This window comes from Papio anubis, chromosome 2 (assembly GCF_008728515.1).
Source record: "Papio anubis isolate 15944 chromosome 2, Panubis1.0, whole genome shotgun sequence".
In the NCBI taxonomy this organism is placed as follows: Eukaryota; Metazoa; Chordata; class Mammalia; order Primates; family Cercopithecidae; genus Papio; species Papio anubis.
In genome coordinates, this window is record NC_044977.1 from 190,738,070 (window position 1) to 190,759,606 (window position 21,537).

The following is a 21,537-nucleotide window of genomic DNA, read 5'->3' on the forward strand; positions in this document are numbered from 1 at the left end:
CTTGTAAAGCCCTTCACACCACAGGCCACACACAGCCTGGCCGGCAGGAAGCGTTTACCCAAGGCCAGTCATGTTTACGGGGTTCCTCTGGCCTGGAACCCTTGACCCTGTCTCCCAGCAAACTCTTCCTCAGCTTTCAGACTCCAAGCAAAATCTCCCTTTTGTGATGCGCTCCATGGCTCCTGCAGAAATGTCCTCTTCTTGTAGCCCTGAGAGGCCTCAGTTGTCATCCCTTCAGCAAGTGTTGACTGAGTAGAAGCTGGATACCAGTGACCAGGCTAAATGCTGTGGGGGAAAAAAAGGCTAAAATAAAAATTGTCAGGCCGGGCGTGGTGGCTCACACCTGTAATCCCAGCACTTTGGGAGGCAGAGGTGGGCGGATCACAAGGTCAGGGGTTCCAGACCAGCCTGGCCAACATGGTGAAACTCCGTCTTTACTAAAAATAAAAAAAGTTAGCCGGGCACGGTTGCGTGTGCCTGTAATCCCGGCTACTCTGGAGGCTGAGGCAGGAGAATCGCTTGAACTCAGGCGGCGTAGGTTGCGGTGAGCGGAGATTGTGCCACTGCACTCCAGCCTGGGCGACAGAGCAAGACTCCGTCTCAAAAAAAAACATAAAAATAAATTATTTAAAAAATAAAATAAAATAAACAAAAAACTGCCCTTTTCCTCAAGGAGGTCATACTCTGGTGGTGAAAGAGGCACGAAACAATTGCAATCCGTATGAAAATTGCCACCGTGGAGTTGCAGGCCCGGTTTCGGGAGTGCTGGTGAGGAGAGGCGCCATGAGAGTGCTGACGATTTGCTTCGTGGTCTTCTGTCCCTAGGTCTGTTTTCCTGGCTAGACTTTGAGCTGCTCAGGAGTGGACGCGTTCATCTGTATGTGCTTCACTGTGCTTAGCACCATGCCATGTTCAGTAAATGGGTGTTGCCCATAAATGCAGTAACAAACTAACAAACGAATGATATCCTACAGCAGTGATGGGGTCTTTGGCACATCTGCAGGGCCTGAGGCCTCGGCTCTGCTTTAGGGTGATGTACATTTAATGGAGACCCGCTCTGCACCCCCAGCAGATTCCTTGAGCTTTATACCACCACTCTGGTCCTGACTATACCGTGAATCATGTGTCTAAGTCTCATCTTCCTCATCTATACGGGTGATAGTGATAATCATTGCTGCTCTGTCTAACTCACGGCAGTGTTGGGAGGTTCAAACAATGTTAACCGTGGAGGGAGTCCAGGTTCTTGGAGTCCTGAACAAAGAATTGGAGAAAACGCACAAACAAAGGAAAGACTGAAGGGTTTTATTGAAAATGAAAGCACACCCCACAGTGTGGGAGCGGGCCTGTGTGTAGGGGCTCAAAGGCCCCGTTACTGAGTTTTTATGAGTTTAAATACCCTCTACTTGGAGTACACCCTATGTAAATGCAGAGGATGAAGTAAAGTTACAAAGTCCTTTACTCGGTGTATGCCCTGTGGAGAGGGTATCTTGTGTTTCTTGCCTCCAGACCCTATTTTACTGCCTAAATAGGATTCACTCATTCAGCAAATACTCTCTGAGGGTAGAATTTTACTTTCTCCATGTAACACATGCCTCACCAGGAGAAGGCAAAGTCTGAGGAATGCCGGATCCAGATGAAAAGGCAGGGTGATTTCAGAGAAAAGATAATGAGCTGACAAGGCTGGAATGTTACTTCCCCAGACAAGACCAGTGTCACCAAGAAGGCCTTGGGGCTCTTCCACTCTGTCACCCAGGCTGGAGTGCAATGGCGCAGTCTCGGCTCACTGCAACCTTCACCTCCTGTGTTCAAGCGATTCTCCCGCTTCAGCCTCGGGAGTAACTGGGACTCTGCAGGCACGTGACACCACACCCGGCTAATTTTTGTATTTTTAGTAGAGACTGGGTTTCACTATGTTGGTCAGGCTGGTCTCGAATTTTCCTTCTTCTGGCTGAAGTCACTTTTCAGCATGAACTTGATAGACTGTTGTTGTAGGTTTTAGAAGGGAATTGAAGTGTCAGCTCTTCTAAAATGTGACTACAGTGACGGACCTCACTGGGAGTTCTTTCCAAAGTGTATCTGTTTCCTCTTTTTTGTCTTTATTTTTCTGGAAGAAAAAAAAGAAGAGATAGAGAAGAAAAAGAAGGAGAGAAAAGAAGGTAGGAAGGGAGAAAGGAGGGAGGGAAGAAATTTGTTGCATCTAAGAGAACCAGTCGTCAACAGAGCAACAAATACTGACTGAGTGTCCATACGTAATGGGCAATGGGCTGAATTCCAGGGGAGGGAGTGAAGGAGTGGGGACGGTGGGCAGGAAATGAATCTGATGCAGCTACTGCTTTCAGTAAATTCATATTAATTCGGAGCCAGACAAGACATAAAAATACCTAGCTCTCATGTAAGAGAAACAGAGCTACTTTATCTACATCTATCTTCTTATTTATACCATGCTTTCTGCCAGAAACTGTTAATACATAAAACATAACAAGGGAACATAATTTAAAAGAAGGAATAAAAGGACAAAATAAGGGTAAGGGCATAAAAATGGCGCCAGGAATGAGACTAAATTACGAGAATCATAAATATACAGATGATGAGGGTGAACCCCAAATTTGGCTCCAAGCTTTCTAACAGCTTCCAGGAAAGGGAAACCTGGGAAAAGGCCCAGTTCCTAGTGTCCATAAAACAAAAACTGACCAGTTGCTCAGGAGTAGTTTGGGCATCTCTCCCAAGGTCCTAATTGAGAGAGCGCTGCGTGATGAAATGAGCCGCGTCCCCCTAACATCTCTCCACAAGGGTCCTCACAGGGCGACGTCTTATGATGGCCCTCAGTGCGGGTGTATGACTTGCCCCTCCCCACCCCACTGCAGGAGTAGAGCACAGAGTAAAATGTGGTCTCAGACTAGGGCTCTGAGCTTATTTATTTATTTATTTATTTATGCACTTATTTATTTATTTTTGAGACAGAGTTTCACTCTGTTGCCCAGGCTGGAGTGTAGCGGCACGATCTTAGATCACTGCAACTTCTGCCTCCCAGGTTCAAGTGGTTCTCCTGCCTCAGCCTCCTGAGTAGCTGGAATGACAGGTGTGTGCCACCATGCCCAGCTATTTTTTTTTTTTTTTTTTTTTGAGACGGAGTCTCACTCTGTCACCCAGGCTAGAGTGCAGTGGTGCAGTCTCAGCTCACTGCAACCTTCGCCTCCTGTGTTCAAGCGATTCTCCCGCCTCAGCCTCTGGAGTGGCTGGGACTCTGCAGGCATGCGCCACCACACCTCGCTATTTTTTGTATTTTTAGTAGAGACTGGGTTTCACTATGTTGGCCAGGCTGGTCTCAAACTCCTGACTTCAAGGGATCCACCTACCTTGGCCTCCCAAAGTGCTGGGATTACAGGTGTGAGCCACCACGTCTGGCCAGGGCACTGAACATCTTGAAAGGGAGAGATGCAGGCCAATTCAGAGAAAGAGGGAAGGGGTCAGGTTTGGGCAAGTGAAGAGAGGTTGGGGTGAGGGAGAGCATGCTACATGAGCAAAGGCAGGTTGTGCAGGGCTCAATGAATAGTAAATATTTGGTGACGTAAGATTGCCCTTTTCCTCCTCCCTGCCTCCATGAGCAGGAGTCAAAAGGGCGCCCTAGGACTCTGCGTGCTCCTGTCCTGGCAGGAGCCCAGCCTCTCCAGAGGGAAAGTCTAGGCCTTTATTGCAGAGTGGCCATAGGAGGACTAAGGCAGCTGTGTTTACAGCGATGGTCTCAACTAGAGGCAACTCTGCCCCAGGGATATTTGGCAATGTCTAGAGACACTGTTAATTGTCACAATTGGAGAGGAGGCGCTGGTGGCAGCGAGTACGTAGAGACCAAGGATGCTGCTAAACATCCTACAATGCCCAGGACTGCTTGGACAACACAGCATTATCTGGTCCCAAATGTTAGTTGTAGAGGTTGAGGAACCCCGGGTTAGGGACAGTCCGTAAGATGATGATGGTGATGACCATGAAGGATGGTGACTGTTCCCCTTGCCCACGCTGCCAGTGACAGGGCTCTCAGGCCCACTTCCTCCCATGACCCCCAGGCAATTTGGACGGTCACAGACTGAAGCCCGGAGAGCAGGAGTGATGTCTTCAAGATTTTTTTCAAGCTAAACTGTTTGTTTCTTCTCACTTCTCCTCCTCTTCCTCCTTCTTCTTGGCTGTCAGTGTCTGACTGATCCTTCCCTCTCTAGCCGCCTATGTTGGGAGAATTTCCTAATGTACAAATCTAGAAGCTGAACAGGACAGACAAATCATTACCCCATGTTCCTCGAGGCCAAAGTGTGGGCCAGTCAGCCTCACCCCCCTCCAACTTTGAATCGGGAGCCAGTGACGGCAGTGAGGCTGGGGCAGGGGCAGATTCTTTCTGGCGGTGTGGTGGCAGTGGTGACAGTGATGATGGGGATGCTGCTGGTGGTGGAGGCAGCGACATCCAGCATCCAAGATGGACAATATCAGCGGAGCCTGCTGAGCTCTCTGGGCGCCTTGTCTCTGGGCTGCTTCTGTGGCTGTGGTTCTGGCTGCATAGTAACCTTTTGTTTCTTTTAGTTTTCCCGTCCTGCTGGCCAGCCGCCTTGTGAGCTACGTGACCCCCTTTCACAGCATTCCTTCTTAGCTCCTATCAGCCCGATCGGTTTTGGTTGCCTGCAGTGAAGAGCCCTCACTGACGCACTTTGTGCATGGCCCCGGGCTGGTCCGGAGCTCGCTCTTCCTTCGGGCCTTCACCCTCTGCAGAGCCCAGACATAAAGTGAACGGGGTCAGTGCAGGGTCCAATCAGAGTCTCAGCTACTGCTCAGGAGTGTCCGCCTCCTCCCCAAGGCTCTCCCGCATTCATGTCCTCCAGCTCCTTCTTCCCTTAGGGTGAGTGCTCTCTGCGAGGCTTCTCTGCTTCCCTGCCCTGAGGCCCTCCTTGGGCCGTTGCTTTCTAGTTTGCCAGATGAACCCAGGTATGTGTGAATTCTACCTGTGGATACCACGTGAATTTCCCTCCCAGAAGCCGTGTTAGCCCCCACGCCACGTTCATCCCTAAGATCCCCCATCTCAGGCTGGGACCATTCACTGCCGCCTGTGAATTTGCTGCTGCAGCGGGCGGGGCTGGGGACAGTGCGGTGACCTGGCAGTTCAGCCCCAGACCACCGCTCAGAGACGGCAGCAGCCTGTGGTTGCTGAGGAGACCACAGAGGGAGCTTCCAATCCGCCAGGAACGCGGAGCTCCTTCTCAGCCCCAAAGGGAAGCCCAGCAAGGTAGGAATCTGCTGGCTCAGAGGAGCGGCACTCCATGCCTGGAGACTTCACCCACTTCTCAGCGAGCTCCGGGAGTGGCCTGCCTGTCCCCTGGAGCAGGTGGAGTCATATTTCTTGTGGGCACTGGGGCCTGGCATGCAATCACAGGCTGTGGAAGGCAGTATGACACCAGATCCTTCCCTTGTGATATCCAGGCCATGGAGACAGAACAGGAAGGACAAGCTCCCGGAGCCCTGGGGAGGGGCTCGAGGACATCCCGCAGCCCATCTGCCTGGAGGGAGGTGCCTCCACCCCTGCCCCTCTGAGCTGCCCAAAGGCCAAGGCAACCCTGGCAGGATCTGCATTGACTTCCTTCACTTGCTTTGGCCCGAGGTGGAGGAGTGGGATGGGGAGGCCAGCGGAGCCTTTCAGTTCCTCCCCAGGGCAGTCCTGGCGGTGGAGCCGGAGCTCAGCGTCCTCCTGGCCCTGCTCGGAGTGGCTGTGGTGAAGGCTTTCTTCCCTCCTGAAGTTCCCCCTAACGCTGGTTCTCTTCGTTTCTCTCATTAATGGGTTCCCTCTTTTCACATTTGAGATAATTAGAAATGGCTTTCCTACCCATCCCAGAAACACCTAAAAAGATGTTCGATACAACATTGGGAAATCGTTTTACTGTCTTTGGTATGCTGACTTTTAAATATTTATATGGTCAAATCTGGTTGGGAGCAGTGGCTCATGTCTGTAATCCCAGCACTTTGGGAGGTCGAGGCGGGTGGATCACTTGAGCTCAGGAGTTCGCGACCAGCCTGGCAAACATGGTGAAACCCCATCTCCACTAAAAATACAAAAATTAACCAGGCTTGGTGGTGCACACTTATAATCCCAGCTACTTGGGGGTTTGAGGCAGGAGGATCGCTTGAACATGGGAGGCGGAGGTTGCAGTGAGCCGAGATTGTGTCACTGCACTCTGGCCTTTGTGACAGAGTGAGACTCCATCTCAAAAAATAATAATAATAAAAATTAATATGGTCAAATCTATTAATCCTTGCCTTTATTGTAACTGCTTTGGTGTCAGGCTAAGAAAGGCTTCCCTTGTCTCAAGATTACATTAACTGTCTCTCTGTTTTCTTCTAGGAAATGTTTCTATTTCTCTTCTGAAATCCCCTAGAATTAATATTGGTCTACAGAGTGAGATGGAGATGGAGCATTATTTTTTCCTAAACAGCCGTTTGCCCCAGGCCTGCTGGTTGAGTTTCTCTTTTCTTCACTGATGTGCTATGTCACCTTTGTAATAAAAGAACATTCTTATGTGTTCTTGCACTTCATTGTTTGGCTGCATTTATTGATGTGTTTCTTTGTTTTGCATCATTTGTTTCAGGGACATTTGCGAAGTCAAGGCAAACACAACTGATTTAATTAGTTGGGTTTCTTTGCAAGGCTGTACAAAAGAAAAACCATCAGCTGTTGAGAATGCGACAGGGGTTGTTGGGGTTAGAGGGTGGCCTGGCACGGTGGGTAGACAACTACTCCTCCTCCCCTGTTTGACCAGCTTGAAGAGCAGTGACAAAAATGTCAGACAGAAAGCCAGAGGAGGCCAGGCTGGGAGGACTTGGAGAATCACCTTCTGGCCCAAGCTTTTTACTTCCCAGCTATGGCACCTGAGGCCCAGAGAGGATAAACAAGGTCCCCTGCGGTGGAACTTGGATAGGAACTCAGAGGGATCGTCCCCTGAGCTGTTTGTCCTGGACGCTTCTCTAGTTCTTGCCCTTCTCGCTGCCACCTGGCCGGCGACCTTGGCTTTAGCATGCCTCCCCCCGGTCTCCATCTCCCGTCTGGTTCACAGAACCCCTCAGGGTGAGGTTTATGTCACTTCTCTGTTGAAAATACTGGCTCAGTGACTCCCCAGTGAAGTCAAACCCAGCCCGATGTTTAAGGTTTCTCACACTGTGGCACCCAGCTAAATAATCTCATTTTTCTCTTACATAATTTGTTAGCTGCAACCAGACAGACAGACACTGTCAGGTCCTGTATATTTCCCTCTGAACCCCTAATTGCCCTTCCTCTTCCTGGCTTGCCACCAAACCCACTCTTCAAAGCCTAGTCCAAAGGTTAGCAAAGTTCTCCCAGTTCCTGAAAAGTTAAGTCAGTTGCCCAAACTTCTCTTCCTCCGTGGTGCCCAGGCCAGATGACGTCTCTCCTTCCCCTGGATGACACATTTCCTTGGAGGCACCACTTTTCAGGCATGTGACACTCTTTGCCTTTGTTGTCTGGTTGTCTCCTAGATTGTGTCCTCCTTGAGGACAGAAGCTGCCGTTCACATGTGTATCTTCCATAGTACCTTGCATTGTAGGTGCTAAATAATACATACTATGTAATATGTGCGAAATGATATAGGACAAGTAAATAAATACAACATTTCCGCTCCCTACCACTCTCAGAACCTTTTATTACTTCTCATGAATTAGGATGAAATGTATTCCCAGGTTCCTGAATGACTTAATAAGCTCTTCACCAAAGCACTGTAGATGATTTTTAGAAAATTAGGGAAAGGAGTTGACATACAGAAGTGGCAAATGCAATTCTATTTTCAAAAAGAGAGAGAAGATACCTCTGAAAACAATGATATAAAAGCCTGAAGTCCATTTTGGACCCAATTTTAGACTGTATTGTTAGAAGGATGCATTTTGTAATCCCAGCACTTTGAGAGGCCAAGGCGGGTGGATCACCTGAGGTCAGAAGTTCGAGACCAGCCTGACCAACATGGGGAAACTCCATCTCTACTAAAAATACAAAAGTTAGCTGGGCATGGTGGTGGGCACCTGTAATCCCAGCTACTTGGGAGGCTGAGGTAGGAGAATCGCTTGAACCCGGGAGGCAGAGGTTGCAGTGAGTTGAGATCACACCATTGCACTCCAGCCTGGGTGACAGAGGGAGACTCTGTCACACATACAAAAGAAAGAATGTGTCAGGAGCATTTAACACAGGTTCATGAGGAATATGCATGATGATGCTAATGCACTGAAGACTTATAGGGCTCGCACATTATTTCATTTCATCCTCCAACAGCTTTCTGAAGAAAAGTTTGTACTATTATTATACTCATTTTATGGCTGAGAGAACTAAGATTCAGAAAGGTTAAGTTGCCCCAAACTGCACAACTATGAATAACGAATAAGACATGAATCCAGGGCCTTCTCTTCCCAAAGCTGGAGCTCCTTCTGTTACCCTGTGCTGCCTCTCTCAGGGGCCTGACGTAGGGCTTGGCAAACAGTGAGTATTTAATTTTAGTCCTACTCATTCTGTGTCATAATGTGATAGGCCATGGACTGAATTATTCCGTGTGGAGCAAGAAAGGAGCCAGTTCTGTCCTGGTCTAAGCTGAGCCATCCCTGCCTGGGCCATGGGACCCAGAGGAGTCGGGTGAGTCAAGTTAGGTCCTGGGCTGGCCGCCTGGGTATCTCGCTTCTCATGTTAGATAATGGCAGCTACCTCATAGTGGAGGTTATGATGATTACATGTGGTGATGCAGAGAAAGCAAGGAGCACAGAGTCTGGGGCTTAGAAAATGCTCAACAAATGCTGGTCTCCTTGTCTCCGGCTCCAAACACCAGAAGGACTTGCCAAAGTGGACTGTGTTCACACGAGAGCCTCAGGGCAGCATCTCAAAGCCCTCGTCCTCGAAAAGCATCACCTGGAGATGTTCAGCCTGGAAAGCGTTTGGAACCCAAAGCCCTGGAGATGTTCAACCCGGAAAGCGTTTGGAACCCAAAGCCCTGGAACTCTGAAACAGGGTCCTCCAAGCTCCTCCCAAAGCTGCCTGGTACCCAAAGGCTTCCTGGAAGTCACATTTTCCCCTGGGCACTGACGTGGCTTTTTCTAAGCCAGCTGGATAAAATAGCAAAGGTCTAGAAGCAAGTCATTTGTGATTACTGATTTAATAATTTTTTTAACTCTAAAAGTGGGAAAAAAAAAACCCCAAATCCCAAAATTGACCTCTAATGTAGACAGCTCTCTCCCAGTATTGCTTAAGATGCATTCATAAATGTCGATACATTGTTGGGGTTTTCCCTCGAAACAAAAATATGGGGTAACCCCTCAGGTGATTAGTCTGGCAGGAATGAGAGGCCGTGTCCCCATTCTCCGTGTGGGCCCTTTGCACTACATGGCTGTTCACAGCCACCGAAGACCCATGTCCTTACTGAGTCCTCTCCCAAGCACCCAGCCTAAGTTACCAGAGGACTGGAAGGAAAGGTGGGAGAATCCACCCCCTCCCATCTGAGTGAGCCCACTCTAGGCATGTGACACACTGCAGGATCAATGGCATGTTGAAAACATCATAAAGATAACGCGTGTGCGTCTTCTCCAGACACCCCTTCTTGCTAATCCACAGAACACAAGACGGAGCGTAGCGCATTCCTTAGAGATGGCGCCATTGTCTCTTCAGTAAGGAGAGGCTTTCAGCCCAAGAACTATGTGTGGGGAGCCCCGGTAGCTGCCCAACTTAGCGGACTCTCACCTCCAAAGTGTCGCTGGAGTCTTCCCCAGCCCGTCCTGAATGTGCACTCACACATACGCATTCCATGAAACCGCACTTGGTGTTTTACAAACAACAGGACTTCTTGCACTGCACAGCTTAATACCCTCACTGCCTAACCTAATTATCGTAGTAACTCAAGCTCACATTAAAAGCGAGAGATGAGTCTACTTTATCCTTATCATGAATTAGTAAGTTTTCCCTCAGGAGATCCCTTCCCTGAAAATGTTCATGGAAGGTATTTAGGCCGAATTAACTATGTTTATTTTAAGATCCTGCATGCAGTGAGTGTTCAGGGCTTTTGCTTAGAGTAGATGAGGTCGCCTGCCTGCCTCATTTCTTCTCTCCCTCTCTCTCCATGTCCGCTGGCGTCCCTGGTCAGGGGAATCGTGTGTCCCACATAAATGCCTCTTGGAAATTAAGCTGGAGCTACAATCAATGGGAAAGCACTGGGCTTTATTTATTTATTTATTTTTGAGATGGAGCCTCGCTCTGTCGCCCAGGCTGGAGTGCAATGGTACGATCTTGGCTCACTGTGACCTCTGCCTCCTGGGTTCAAGCAATTCTCCTGCCTCAGCCTCCCAAGTAGCTGGGACTACAGGCGCCCGCCACCATGCCCAGCTAATTTTTTGTATTTTTAGTAGAGATAGGGTTTCACTGTGTTAGCCAGGATGGTCTCGGTCTCCTGACCTTGTGATCCGCCCTCCTTGGCCTCCCAAAGTGCTGGGATTACAGGTGTGAGCCACCACGCCCAGCCCCACTGGACTTTTTTGAGACCCAACTCTACCACTGGCAGAAATCCTGTGACCCTGATAAGTTACCATCTCTCTGAACCTTAACTTTTGTCTGCAACGTGGGGATTCCTGCCTATCTCACTGAATGTTGTAGGTATCAAAAGAGGAGAAAAAACCATGGCCGTGCTTCATAAACTCTGAACTATCATAAGTGTAATCTCTTTCTGTTAAACGGCCCTGGCTATAAAGCGGATTGCATAAGAAGGCTGCATAGCTGTCAGGAGCTACCCGGTTTCTACTTGAAATACTGAAAAAAAATCCTATCCTTCAGCTTCTTTGGGTCCTGTTAGAGACAAAGAGTTCTATTAGCAAAATAAGATGAAAGAAAATAACACGTAATAATGATTAACAACATTATCAATAATCATAACGAAAATAACATTATTAATACTGGTAATAATAATGGTAACAACTCGTATTTATTGAGTGCTTTCTATGAGGCAGGCACTGTCCCAAACACTTTATATATGTTTAACTCACTTATTCCCCTATTCTGCTCTGCTGGAGCTGGCCGGTGCAGGTTTAGGAGAACCGTTGCTAAGGATCCAGGGTTATTTTTTAGCTATTGTTAAACCATTCATAAGTGAAAGTCAACCACGGTGGGAGTATTTACACCAGGGAAATGTGTAAACGCTACAAATCGAGGCTATTTATTTATTTATGGAGCCAGTTTACTAGGAATTAGATATTCTCCTTTTTTTTTTTAACAGTTGGGAAACTGAAGTTGAGAGATTAGATGAAGATAATAATGATTCCTCCGATGTTGGAATATTCTATGTGGGTTGCTGATTCTTCTCTTCCTCCTCTTTCTTCTCCTAAACCTCCTGTATGAGTCCATTTGTATAGCTATAAAGGAATACCTGAGGCTGGGTCATTTACAACAGAAAGGTTTATTTGGCCCATGGTTCTGCAGGCTGTAAAAGAAGCATGGTGCCAGCATCTGCATCTGGTGAGGCCTCAGGCTGCTTCCACTCATGGGGGATGGCAAAGGGGTACAGGCTCCAGATGGCAAGAGAGGAGGAAAAAGACAGAGAAGGCAGGTGCCAGGCACTTCCTAACAATCACTTCTTTTGGAAACAGAGCAAAAGCCCACACATTACCAGGAGGATGGCACCAAGCCTTTCATGAGGGATCCACCCCCCTCACACCTCTCACTAGGCCCCACCTTCAACAATGGGGATCAAATTTCAACATGAGATTTGGAGATGACGAATATGCAAACTATATCACCTTCTGTTTGCTTTTTATCTTCTTCCATGATTATTTTATTAATAATAACAATAACAAACGCATTTCTCATATTTTCTATAGTTCAGACATTTGTGCTAGGAGCCTCAGAGCCTCGGACTCCCAGTTTCTAGCCTCAACAGTTACACGGGAAGAAAAAGGTGTAAACGAGTGGTTCTCAATCCTGGCTGCATATCTGAATCGCACAAGAAACTTTTTAAAAACGCCAACAGCCCTTGCCCCCTTCCAGACATCAACTGAGCTGATTTAATTATCACCGTTTCTAAGACCCAGAGAAAGAAGTAACTTGTTCAGAGTCACACAGCAACTTATTGCTGAGTAAGGACTGGCACCCAGAATTTTACATTTTGAGTTCCAATTCTTTTCTACTACTCCCACCAATCAGTCAATCAATTTTCAATGGATTCAAGTCTTGCATACAGTAAGTGCTCCATGTAAAAAGCAAACTTCGGCCAGGCATGGTGGCTCATGCCTGTAATCCCAGCACTTTGGGAGGCCAAGGCAGGTAATCACTTGAGCCCACGAGCTTGAGACCAGCCTGGGCAACACGGCAAAACCCATCTCTACAAAAAAGACAAAAATTAGGTGGGCATGGTGGTGTGCACCTGTAGTCCCAGCTACTCAGGAGGCTGAGGTGGGAGGATCACCTGACCCTGGGAAGATGAGGTTGCAGTGGGCCGAGATTGCACCACTGCACTCCAGCCTGGGTGACAGGAGTGAGAACCTGCCTCAAAAAATAAAAAATAAAAAGATAGTAAAAAGCGAACTTCATGCACGAATTAATCTTCAAAAGATATTCATTCCTCAGGAAGAGATTCCTTCTCAGCAGGACTCATCCAAACCACGGCGAGGTGACACAAGTGAAAGGCATGGGCAGGCCACATGGTTTGCTCAGTTGATAGAGCTTTCAAAATCACTTGTCAAAAAATCGCCTGAGGAGCACTGGAAAGTTCTGTAAAAACTGAGGTCCGGAGAGGCAATGACAGGCAGCAAGCTAATGCCAGAGCCAGGGATTCAGTGCCAGCCAAGGGCTCCTCCCGCCCCACGGCACTGCCCGCCTCCCACACAGCCCCGGGGCCCCACTGTACATCCAGCTGCCCCTGGGCTATTTTCCCCTTTTCTCTCTCCCTCCCCTCTTTCATTTGTCAAATATTTAATGACCCTACAGCACAGGTCCTGGAACTTAATTAGTACTCAGTAAATATTTATTTTGGATGAATAAATAAATGAGCAACTGCATTCCTCACAATGCTGGGCTCTGGGAGCTACAGAGATGAGTGAGACATGGTATCAGCCCTCAAGATGCTCAAGGTCTAGGGTGTGTTCGGTGGCGCTGTGGGCTGGAGGAAGAAGCTCGGGCACCGCAGAGAGTCAAGTCTGCAGCAGGAGCCTGGCTCTGCACACAACGTGCCAAAGCGCTTGAGGAGTGTAAGCCCAGCTCCTTCCTCACAAAATGAAGATACTCATGCCTGCATCGTGACGTTGCGGTGGGGATTAAATGACATTACATGTATAAAGCCACCTCGAAAGTTGTGCAGCACGTAGTAGAGATGTGATATTATCATTCGTACATTGGACCAAAAATTGGAGAGCAAAAGAGTTAAGACAGTGGCCTAGAGCAGAAGCTTTGTGCCAAGTGGTGGCTTGTCTCAAGGAGAAGTCTGTATCATTCCTTGTGACATCCTCTGAGGCCCTTTCTTCCTGCCCCACTGGTCTGCTCCTAGCCCAGACGCATTAGGGCTGGGTCCCATAGGCATGTTCACTGCCCTGCTACTCTCAGTGGTTCAGAGATGCTCAGGTATTCCTGAATACACATAGACTGGCCAAGAGGCTCCTGGCTTAGCCCTACCTACTAAATCTCTCTCCATAGCACCGCCCAGCATGTTTCCTTACTCAGAGTAGAACACACACTCACACACAAACCCACACACACACACCATTCTCATTTCCCTTTGAGGAATACACTCCTCTAAAACAAAAATGTCCAATTTCATGCACAATCATTGCTGGGTGTTCTGTGTGTACCTTTCAGCTGCTGCAGTGGTTAGATAGGGGTCTTGCCATGGGTTGCCTCCACCGACTATACACACACTATATTTTATCACTGTACCGTACACATTTTTTAAACTGCCACTGTTACAACACTGCCTACAATTTATAAACATGTATTTGTGTGTGTGTTTATACCGTGTTTTCTAGTCTTAGACTGTAAGCTTCTCAAGGGTAGAGATCCTGTCTGGTTTATTTATCAAGGACCCTCCAAGCACAGAGCCCGACGCTTGAGAACAGGCAGGAAATGGGTGTTGACTGAAGAATGGGTGAGCAGTCTGGGCTGGCATTTGTTCAGAGCTGGGTAAAGCGCCTCGGACTCCAAGGCCTCAGTCTGCACACGAGTTCCGGGTTGGGTTCCAACTGAACAGACCACATTGGAGCTCTGGCCTCCAAACTGAGAGCTCACCCAGCTCACCCCAGGGACTGCACGTGCTGAGCTACTGCAGATAATATTAGGACTTCCGTTTTGTTTATTTTTACCTGAGAAGAAAAGAAGGAAGGAAGGAAAGGAAGGAAGGAAGGAAGGAAGGAAGGAAGGAAGGAAGGAAGGAAGGAAGAGAGTTAGTTCCAGATTTTCTAGCATCGTTTGTTTACTGAGTAGACTTACCTTGGTAGGGAACAAGCCAGAAACAGCTTCATTTTTCTCCCAGTGCTGCCTTCAAACATGCTTTTCTGGATATCTTTTTCCCCTCCTCGATGACGTCTTAGAAGATAACTCAGCTTTCTGGTTACTTCCAACTATCTGAAACGGTCTCCGGTTCAGGATTTGAACAGTTTAGGCCAGTCCGAACCCAAACCTCTAACTCCCATGCAGTTGAGCACTCTTTCTCTCCCCGACCTCAGGCCTACCCATGGCTTGAGGGCCGGTGACAGGGAATGGGAGAGAGGGTTGGTCTTCACTCTTCCTCCGCTCGCTCTTCATATCTTTCTCCCCTCCCGTCCCCAGCTCCTCCAGGTTGGGGGCAGAGGGGAAAAGGGCAAAGACTCGCATGATTGGTTGTGCTCTTTTAATCTGGCTACTGGTGCCTTCTGCTGGTGGGCATCCCCCAAGTCCTGTCTGTTCCACAGGACATGTCTGTGTGTTATTTGGTGATGTCCCTCTGCCTCCTCCTCTCCAGGGGAGACCCACACACGGCACTCACTGTCCCTGTCACTAGCAGGGCACTGTCTTGTGAAACTCCTTCCTTAGCTCCCGTACATCTCTGTTCGTTGTTGTTGTTGTTGCTGTCATTGGATTCTCATCAGCTCTACAGGCTACCTCCTGGGAGATGCCCCTCCAGAGGGCTCACACCTGACCATCCTCTGGACCATCCACTTGGCCCATGGGGGCTCAGGCATCCTTGCTCGGCCAGTCCATGCCAATGCAGGCTGCTCCCAGCTCATCTCTCCTGCTTGACCTGAGTCCCGGGCAGCCCCAGCAAGCCTCCCATCTTCACAGTCTCTGGATATGTGGAAGACTCCAGTTGTCATGTAATCTACTCTCGGATACTTTGGGATGCTTGTCAGTCTCTCAAGACACTTCTCTCCCCACACCCCACTGAGACAAGGTGATCTCAGGCAGCTCAACAAGCCTCAGGCTGGGGGCAGGTCTGTCGCTCCCTTTCTTAAACAAGCTCCCCACCTTTTTGAGTCCCCTCACTCTGGCCTGGAGTAGGTAAGCACCTCCCATCCCCTCACCTGGCCTGGAGTAGGTAAGTACCTCCCATCCCCTCACCTGGCCTGGAGTAGGAAAGTACCTCCCATCCCCTCACCTGGCCTGGAGTAGGTAAGTACCTCCCATTTCCTTTCCCACAGTTTGCAGAGGAGAAAGCAAAAGACTTCCATACTTTTATGAATTCCCCACCTTCAATGAACTTAGACATTTGTGGGTTTGACTTATCTATGCTAGGGGATTTGGCAAACTCTGGATGAGTCTTGCTGTCATAATAAGTCCCACCTGAACATGTTAGCAGCTTTTTTAGAAAAACTGTGGGGGCACTTATTCTGCTTTCTCTCTGTTGCACAACAAAATTGGTAAATAAATAGAACATGCTTGGAAAGAGATGCTTAGAAATTTTTACTGATGAAAGTATTTTCCATTCAAAAAAACTTGGAAACTATTGGTCTAAGGAGCAGTTGCAGAAAGACATGTTGTAACATGAAAACCAGCTAGAATAAAAAATGTTTTTGAAAACACAAAACCTTATTTTATGAGTCCACCAATGATTTAACGCCACAGACAATATATGGCATCAGAATTTTTATAATTGGAAATATATACATAATTTTTTTAAATGAAGGGAGCAGAAGGGACTGGCTCTGACATCTGTTGAAAAGTTCCCAATAAATTGTCACTCCATTGAAAGAGGCATAATTTCCAAATATCTCCAAGGTCAGCGTAAAAGGTGTTCACATCTTGCTACAGATTACAGGGTAACAAGATCAAGAAGACTTGGGACACCAACTTGATTTAGCTTTAAAATACCTGTAGAGACTAAAGAGATGCTTCCTGGTGGAAATCAAAGTAGAACACCTCAGTGATGAAGCCGAGTTGAGAATCTCTACTCTGCAGGGGCTTGCTACACCATCTTCACCCAGAGGGAATAGCCCTAAAGGCTCAAATAGAAGTTTTTTGTTTGTCTGTTTCTTTGTTTTTGTTTTCTTGAGATGGAGCCTCGCTCTGTTGCCCAGGCTACAGTGCAATGGCACGATCTCAGCTCACTCAACCACCACCTCCTGGGTTCAAGTGATTCTCCTGCCTCAGCCTCCTGAGTAGCTGGGATTACAGGCATGCACCACCCCATCCAGCTAATTTTTGTATTTTTAGTAGAGACAGGATTTCACCATGTTGGTCTGGCTGGTCTTGAACTTCTGACCTTGTGGTCCACCCGCCTCCGCCTCCCAAAGTGCTGGGATTACAGGTGTGAGTCACTGAGCCTGGCAGTAGAAGTCTTGATAAATCAGAGTACAAAAACGGGCATGACATGAAAGGCCTAAAAACAAGACCAGCGTTTGTTCTAGAAATGTCTGGCTACCGTATAAAATCCTGGGAGTTAAGTGTTACAGTCTAAGTGAAAGGACGGTGAAGGGCAGAACATCTGTCTTTGTGTCCCCTGTACAGCACACGCCTCATGTATGTGTGGAGGTGGAACACATGAGCGCTGTGCCTGGGAGGCCGGCCCCGGCGTTAACAAAGCCTCACGTGCAGGGTGTAGGATGTCAGACCATTTCCAGCGCCATCTTCCTGAAAGACAGTTCACTTGCTCTTGAAAATCACCAGTGGAAACATCTGCAGCCCTCTGAAAACACAAATAAACCAGTGGCATTTCCGTAGACAGAAGCCAGACCTCAGGGAACTTACTTCCAATCCAGTTGCTCCAGCTTCGGTGGCAATATGAACTCGCCTTGCTGATGGGAGTGCCAAACGACATTCTAAATCATCAAGATCACGTATCTCTAACTAGGCTGATGTGTGAAATGTCTGGTGCTTATGTTATCTGTGTTTCGCATTGAGCTGAAACTTCACGGCCGAAGACGCTGGCCAAGCAGGCTTCTTTCTCAGCTGTTGCTCTACAAAGCAATTTCACAAAGACAGGATGTTGTCCTAAAAAAGCATCCTCTGGTTCCCTGCTGGACAGGCCAACAGCTTGGCTGGGTATTACAAGCAAACCAGGAAAGTGTGTTCAGTAATGCCAGCTCACGAGGGAAGCTGGGACTACAGCTTCAAAAGCAGAGCTGTAGCGAGTTGGGGAAAAGGTGGGAAATATTTGAGGAGGTTGTCGACCTCATGTAAAGGCCAGGAAAACAAAGACTGGAAATTGTGAGGGTCCTGGAGTGATAGTGCCTGAGGATAGGTAGGGGACAGAGGAGAATGTCACAACCAGCTTGAAGTGCTCCATCTGTCTGACGTGGAGGCCGAATTAAGCACAGAGCACACATTGTTCCCCAGATCAGGAAAATCCCATTTGACTTCAGGTCTGCTAACACCAGGAACACCGCAGTGGTCATGGTCATAATAACAGCAGGCATTTACAGCATTCATTCACAGGCATTATACTAAGTACTTTGCATACAGTTTCTCATTTGATGTTTTAAAAACTTTGAAATGGAAAGTTTTATTACTGTCAAGTACAGACGAAGAAACTGAGACTCAGAAGTAGGAAGCAACTTACTCCAAATCCACAGCTGTGCTGTGAAAGCTGGGGTGTGAATCTCGTCACCCTAGCCTGAAAGCATGCTCTCAAAACCATTTTTGTCGATTCCAAATACGAAACAGTGACACTGCAGTGCTGTGGGGGAAGGAGTGGCCTTTTCCATTAAGTGGTCTGGGTCAACTTGCTAATCATAGAAAAATAATGTATTTTAACCCTTATCTCACAGTACACGCATAAATCAATTCCAACTGAGTCACAGATCAAAAACGTTTTTAGAACAAAACATAGGAAAAGAGGTGAATATCTTGGAGTAGATCATGATTCTTCACTCAAGACAAGAAAGTCCCTAACCATAATATTGATAGATTATATTGCCAGGGAGAACTTCTGTTCATCAAAAGATACTATTGAGAACAGAGAAAGGCAACCACAAAGTGGAAGAAGGTATGTATAATACATACAGGACTCATACCAAGAATACATAAAGAACTTCTACAAATCCATGAGAAAAAGACAGAAAACCAGGTTCCAAAAATGGACAAAAGACTTGATCAGATACTTCACAAAGAAAATATCCAAATGGCCAGTAAACATATGGAGAATTGCTTAAGTTTATTAGTCATCAGGGGAATGCAAATCACAGACCACAATGCAATCACACTACACACCCATCAGAATGACTACATCGAAAAAGACAGGAAATCCCGAGTATTGGTGAGGATGATGGGGAGCCACCTAAGCTCCCACAAGCTGTTTCGAGAGCATAAACTGATGCAAAAACTGTTCTGCAGTATCTACACATCTGAATATACACATCTTATATATATTTTCACTCCCCAAACCGATACTATATATTTATGTGTGTGTGTGTGTATATGTATATATATGTATATATGTATACACACACACACATATCTCTTTGTAAAATTTCACTCCTAGTGAATTTTCCCATTCTATTTCCCATTCCCAGTGGTAGTACATATATTCTCATTGCTATTGTGTTAATATACCATTGATGGGAAAATGAATTGCAGTCTATTAACGCAATAGCAGTGAGAATATATGAACTACAACTACGAGGAATAATACAAGGACAAATCTCACAGCTGTGATGTTGAGTGGAAGAAACACAGATGAGGATGTTCTGCACGTTTCCTTTATTTGAAGTAGGAAAAGGGACAGAACTCTTCTATCAGAAGTCAGGTCAGTGCTTACCTAGGGAGGTGTAACAACTGGAACGGGGTACAGGGAGGCTGTTCTCCTCAGGTGCTGGTGATGCTCTGTGTGATCTATGTGCTGGCTGCAAAGCTGCATTTGTTTATGAAAATTTACTGAGCTGTACACTTACGGTTTCAATGAGCTGTTGCCATAACAAACCATCCCCAAACCCAGTGGCAGACAATAAGCATTTATTTCTTGCCGACTGGTTTGTGTTCAGTCGTTCAGCTGTTCTCAGTTGGACTTGGCTGGGGGTTGGCTGCTCCACATGTCTCAGTCTCCTTTGACTGGCAGCCATCCGAGGCATGGTCTCCAAGGGTGAAAGGCAGGAGCCCAAGACAGGGAAATGGAAACACACAGGCCTCCTCAGGTCTCAGCTTGGAGCTGGTGTCCTCTGACTGCTGCCACATTCCAGTGGCCACGGCAAGTCGCGGGACCAAGCCCAACATCCGTGGAGTGGGGAAATCTGCGCCTCTCAAGCTCCTCCCCACGTAAACATTTGCTCAGCAAGAATCTAATCCAGGACACTTATGAAAGGTGTGGCTTACTGGGTGTACTTCATATTTCAAAGTTTTCAAAGGAAACAAAAAAAGATGTAAGAACCGCTATCTTCTCCTCCCTCCTCCCCCACTCCTGGGTCCCCTCCCGCTTCTGGGATCTTAATGGAAAGGGGATAATGTTATGAAAATTCTCTACACAAGCACAAGGAAGAAAGGAAGGAAGAACATGTGCTTCCTAGCACACAATGCACTTCCCGTCAGCTGGGCTGGAGAGAAATGCCTCCTGGCCTGCCACCCCCGCCCCCACCAGAGAAACGGCAGCAGCAACTCACCGCTTCCTGTAGATGCAGCTGAAGGGCTGCTGTAAGTACAGCCCAGTTTTCCCAGCCCCCGCTCCTCACCTTCCAGGGCTCCCTGCCGTGGTCACACTGTTTAATAAAGGTTGAACTTCATTCAGTGAGAAGGAAGGAGCTGAACATTTGAAAGGCTCACATTTCTGCAAGACAATTTGAACTTTTTGCCTCCTAACCAATAGTCCTGAAAAAGTGTCTCTTATTCACAGCAGATGCAGAATGTTTAAGCAGGCAGCAGATTACTCCAAGGGCAACATCCCAGTTCCTTGGTCTTCATATCGGATGCACTGAGAGGGAGGATAAGCCTTCAGAGAGGTCTGGTTCCTACTGCAATGAGAGCGTGGGATTCTGTTCCTTCTCTGTAGGTAGGGAAAGGTCAAATGTACACAATGACCATTTGTCCCTCGCTTACAACTTATCTCATATAAACTCCGTCTCTAGAATCAGGCTGCCTGGTGTCAAGTCTTGGCTCTACTTGCTGTGCGACCTTGGGTAAGTGACTCAACCACTGTCACCCTCAGGTCCTCCATCTGTAAAATGGAGATTTGCTTATTCATTCAATGGTCCTTTATTGAAAGGCCTACTATGTGTCCGGCAGGGTGCCGAGCTCTAGGGATACAATGGCAACTGAGATGGACGCGGTCCTTGCCGTCACGGAGTTTACATGAAGGGTAGAGTCAAAGAGCAAACACTCTGTCACACAATCACAATCACAGCCATAGTGTTATGAAGAAGGGTAGAGTCAAACCGCAAACACTCTGTCACACAATCACAATCACAGCCATAGTGCTATGAGGAAAACAAACCATAAACTGAGATAGAAAATAACAGGAGAGTCAGGAAGGCGATCTCACCAAAAGGCGACACACTTAAGCTGAGCCTCAGAGGAAGAGGAGCTAACCAGAGGAAGGGCTTGCCAGGTACAGGGAGCAGAGCTCGGTGAACTCAGGACACTGAGAGGCCAGTGACACGAAGGGAGAATGGTCTCAGGTGAGGCTGGAGGGAGAGGCAGGAGATGCGTCCTGAAGAGCTGGGAAGCCGGGAAGGGAGTCTGGATTTATCCTACAGACAGGAGGTGGCCACCAAGGTGTTGAGATGATCACGTGGCTGCTGCTGGCAAAGAGGGACTGCAGGGTGGTGTGCAGGTTAAGAATGGACATGAGACCAGCCAGAAGCCTATTGCAGGACCCCAGTGGGTCGCGGTGATGGCGCTGGAGATGGGGAGAAGAAGGCAGTTGAGTCAAATGGCTCCAGTGGGGCGAGAAGCCCCAGGACTCAGGACAGATTGAAGATGGGGGAGTGTGTGGGTCTGGTTTGAGTCAGTGAGTGGAGATGGCTGTGAGCTGCTGATGTGGGAGAAAGAGTACAGGGAGGGGTGAGGAGAAGGCAAGGTAAGCCCAGGGCTCACCAACACTGAGGGAGGGGAAGGGAAGGGAAGAGGAGGGGAGGGGAGGTCAGCGCAGGGTC

At 47.8% G+C, this 21,537-nt stretch overlaps 1 protein-coding gene across 1 annotated transcript in view; it reads left to right on the plus strand.

Moving 5' to 3' along the window:
* LOC103882502 overlaps positions 1-6,556 on the plus strand; it is a 186,387-nt gene extending 179,831 nt beyond the window's left edge. The window contains exon 3 of the mRNA XM_017956097.3: positions 6,374-6,556. Coding sequence (XP_017811586.2) covers positions 6,374-6,510 — 137 coding nt within the window. The 3' untranslated portion in view covers positions 6,511-6,556. The remainder of the gene's footprint in view (positions 1-6,373) is intronic.
* Positions 6,557-21,537: the final 14,981 nt, after the last annotated feature.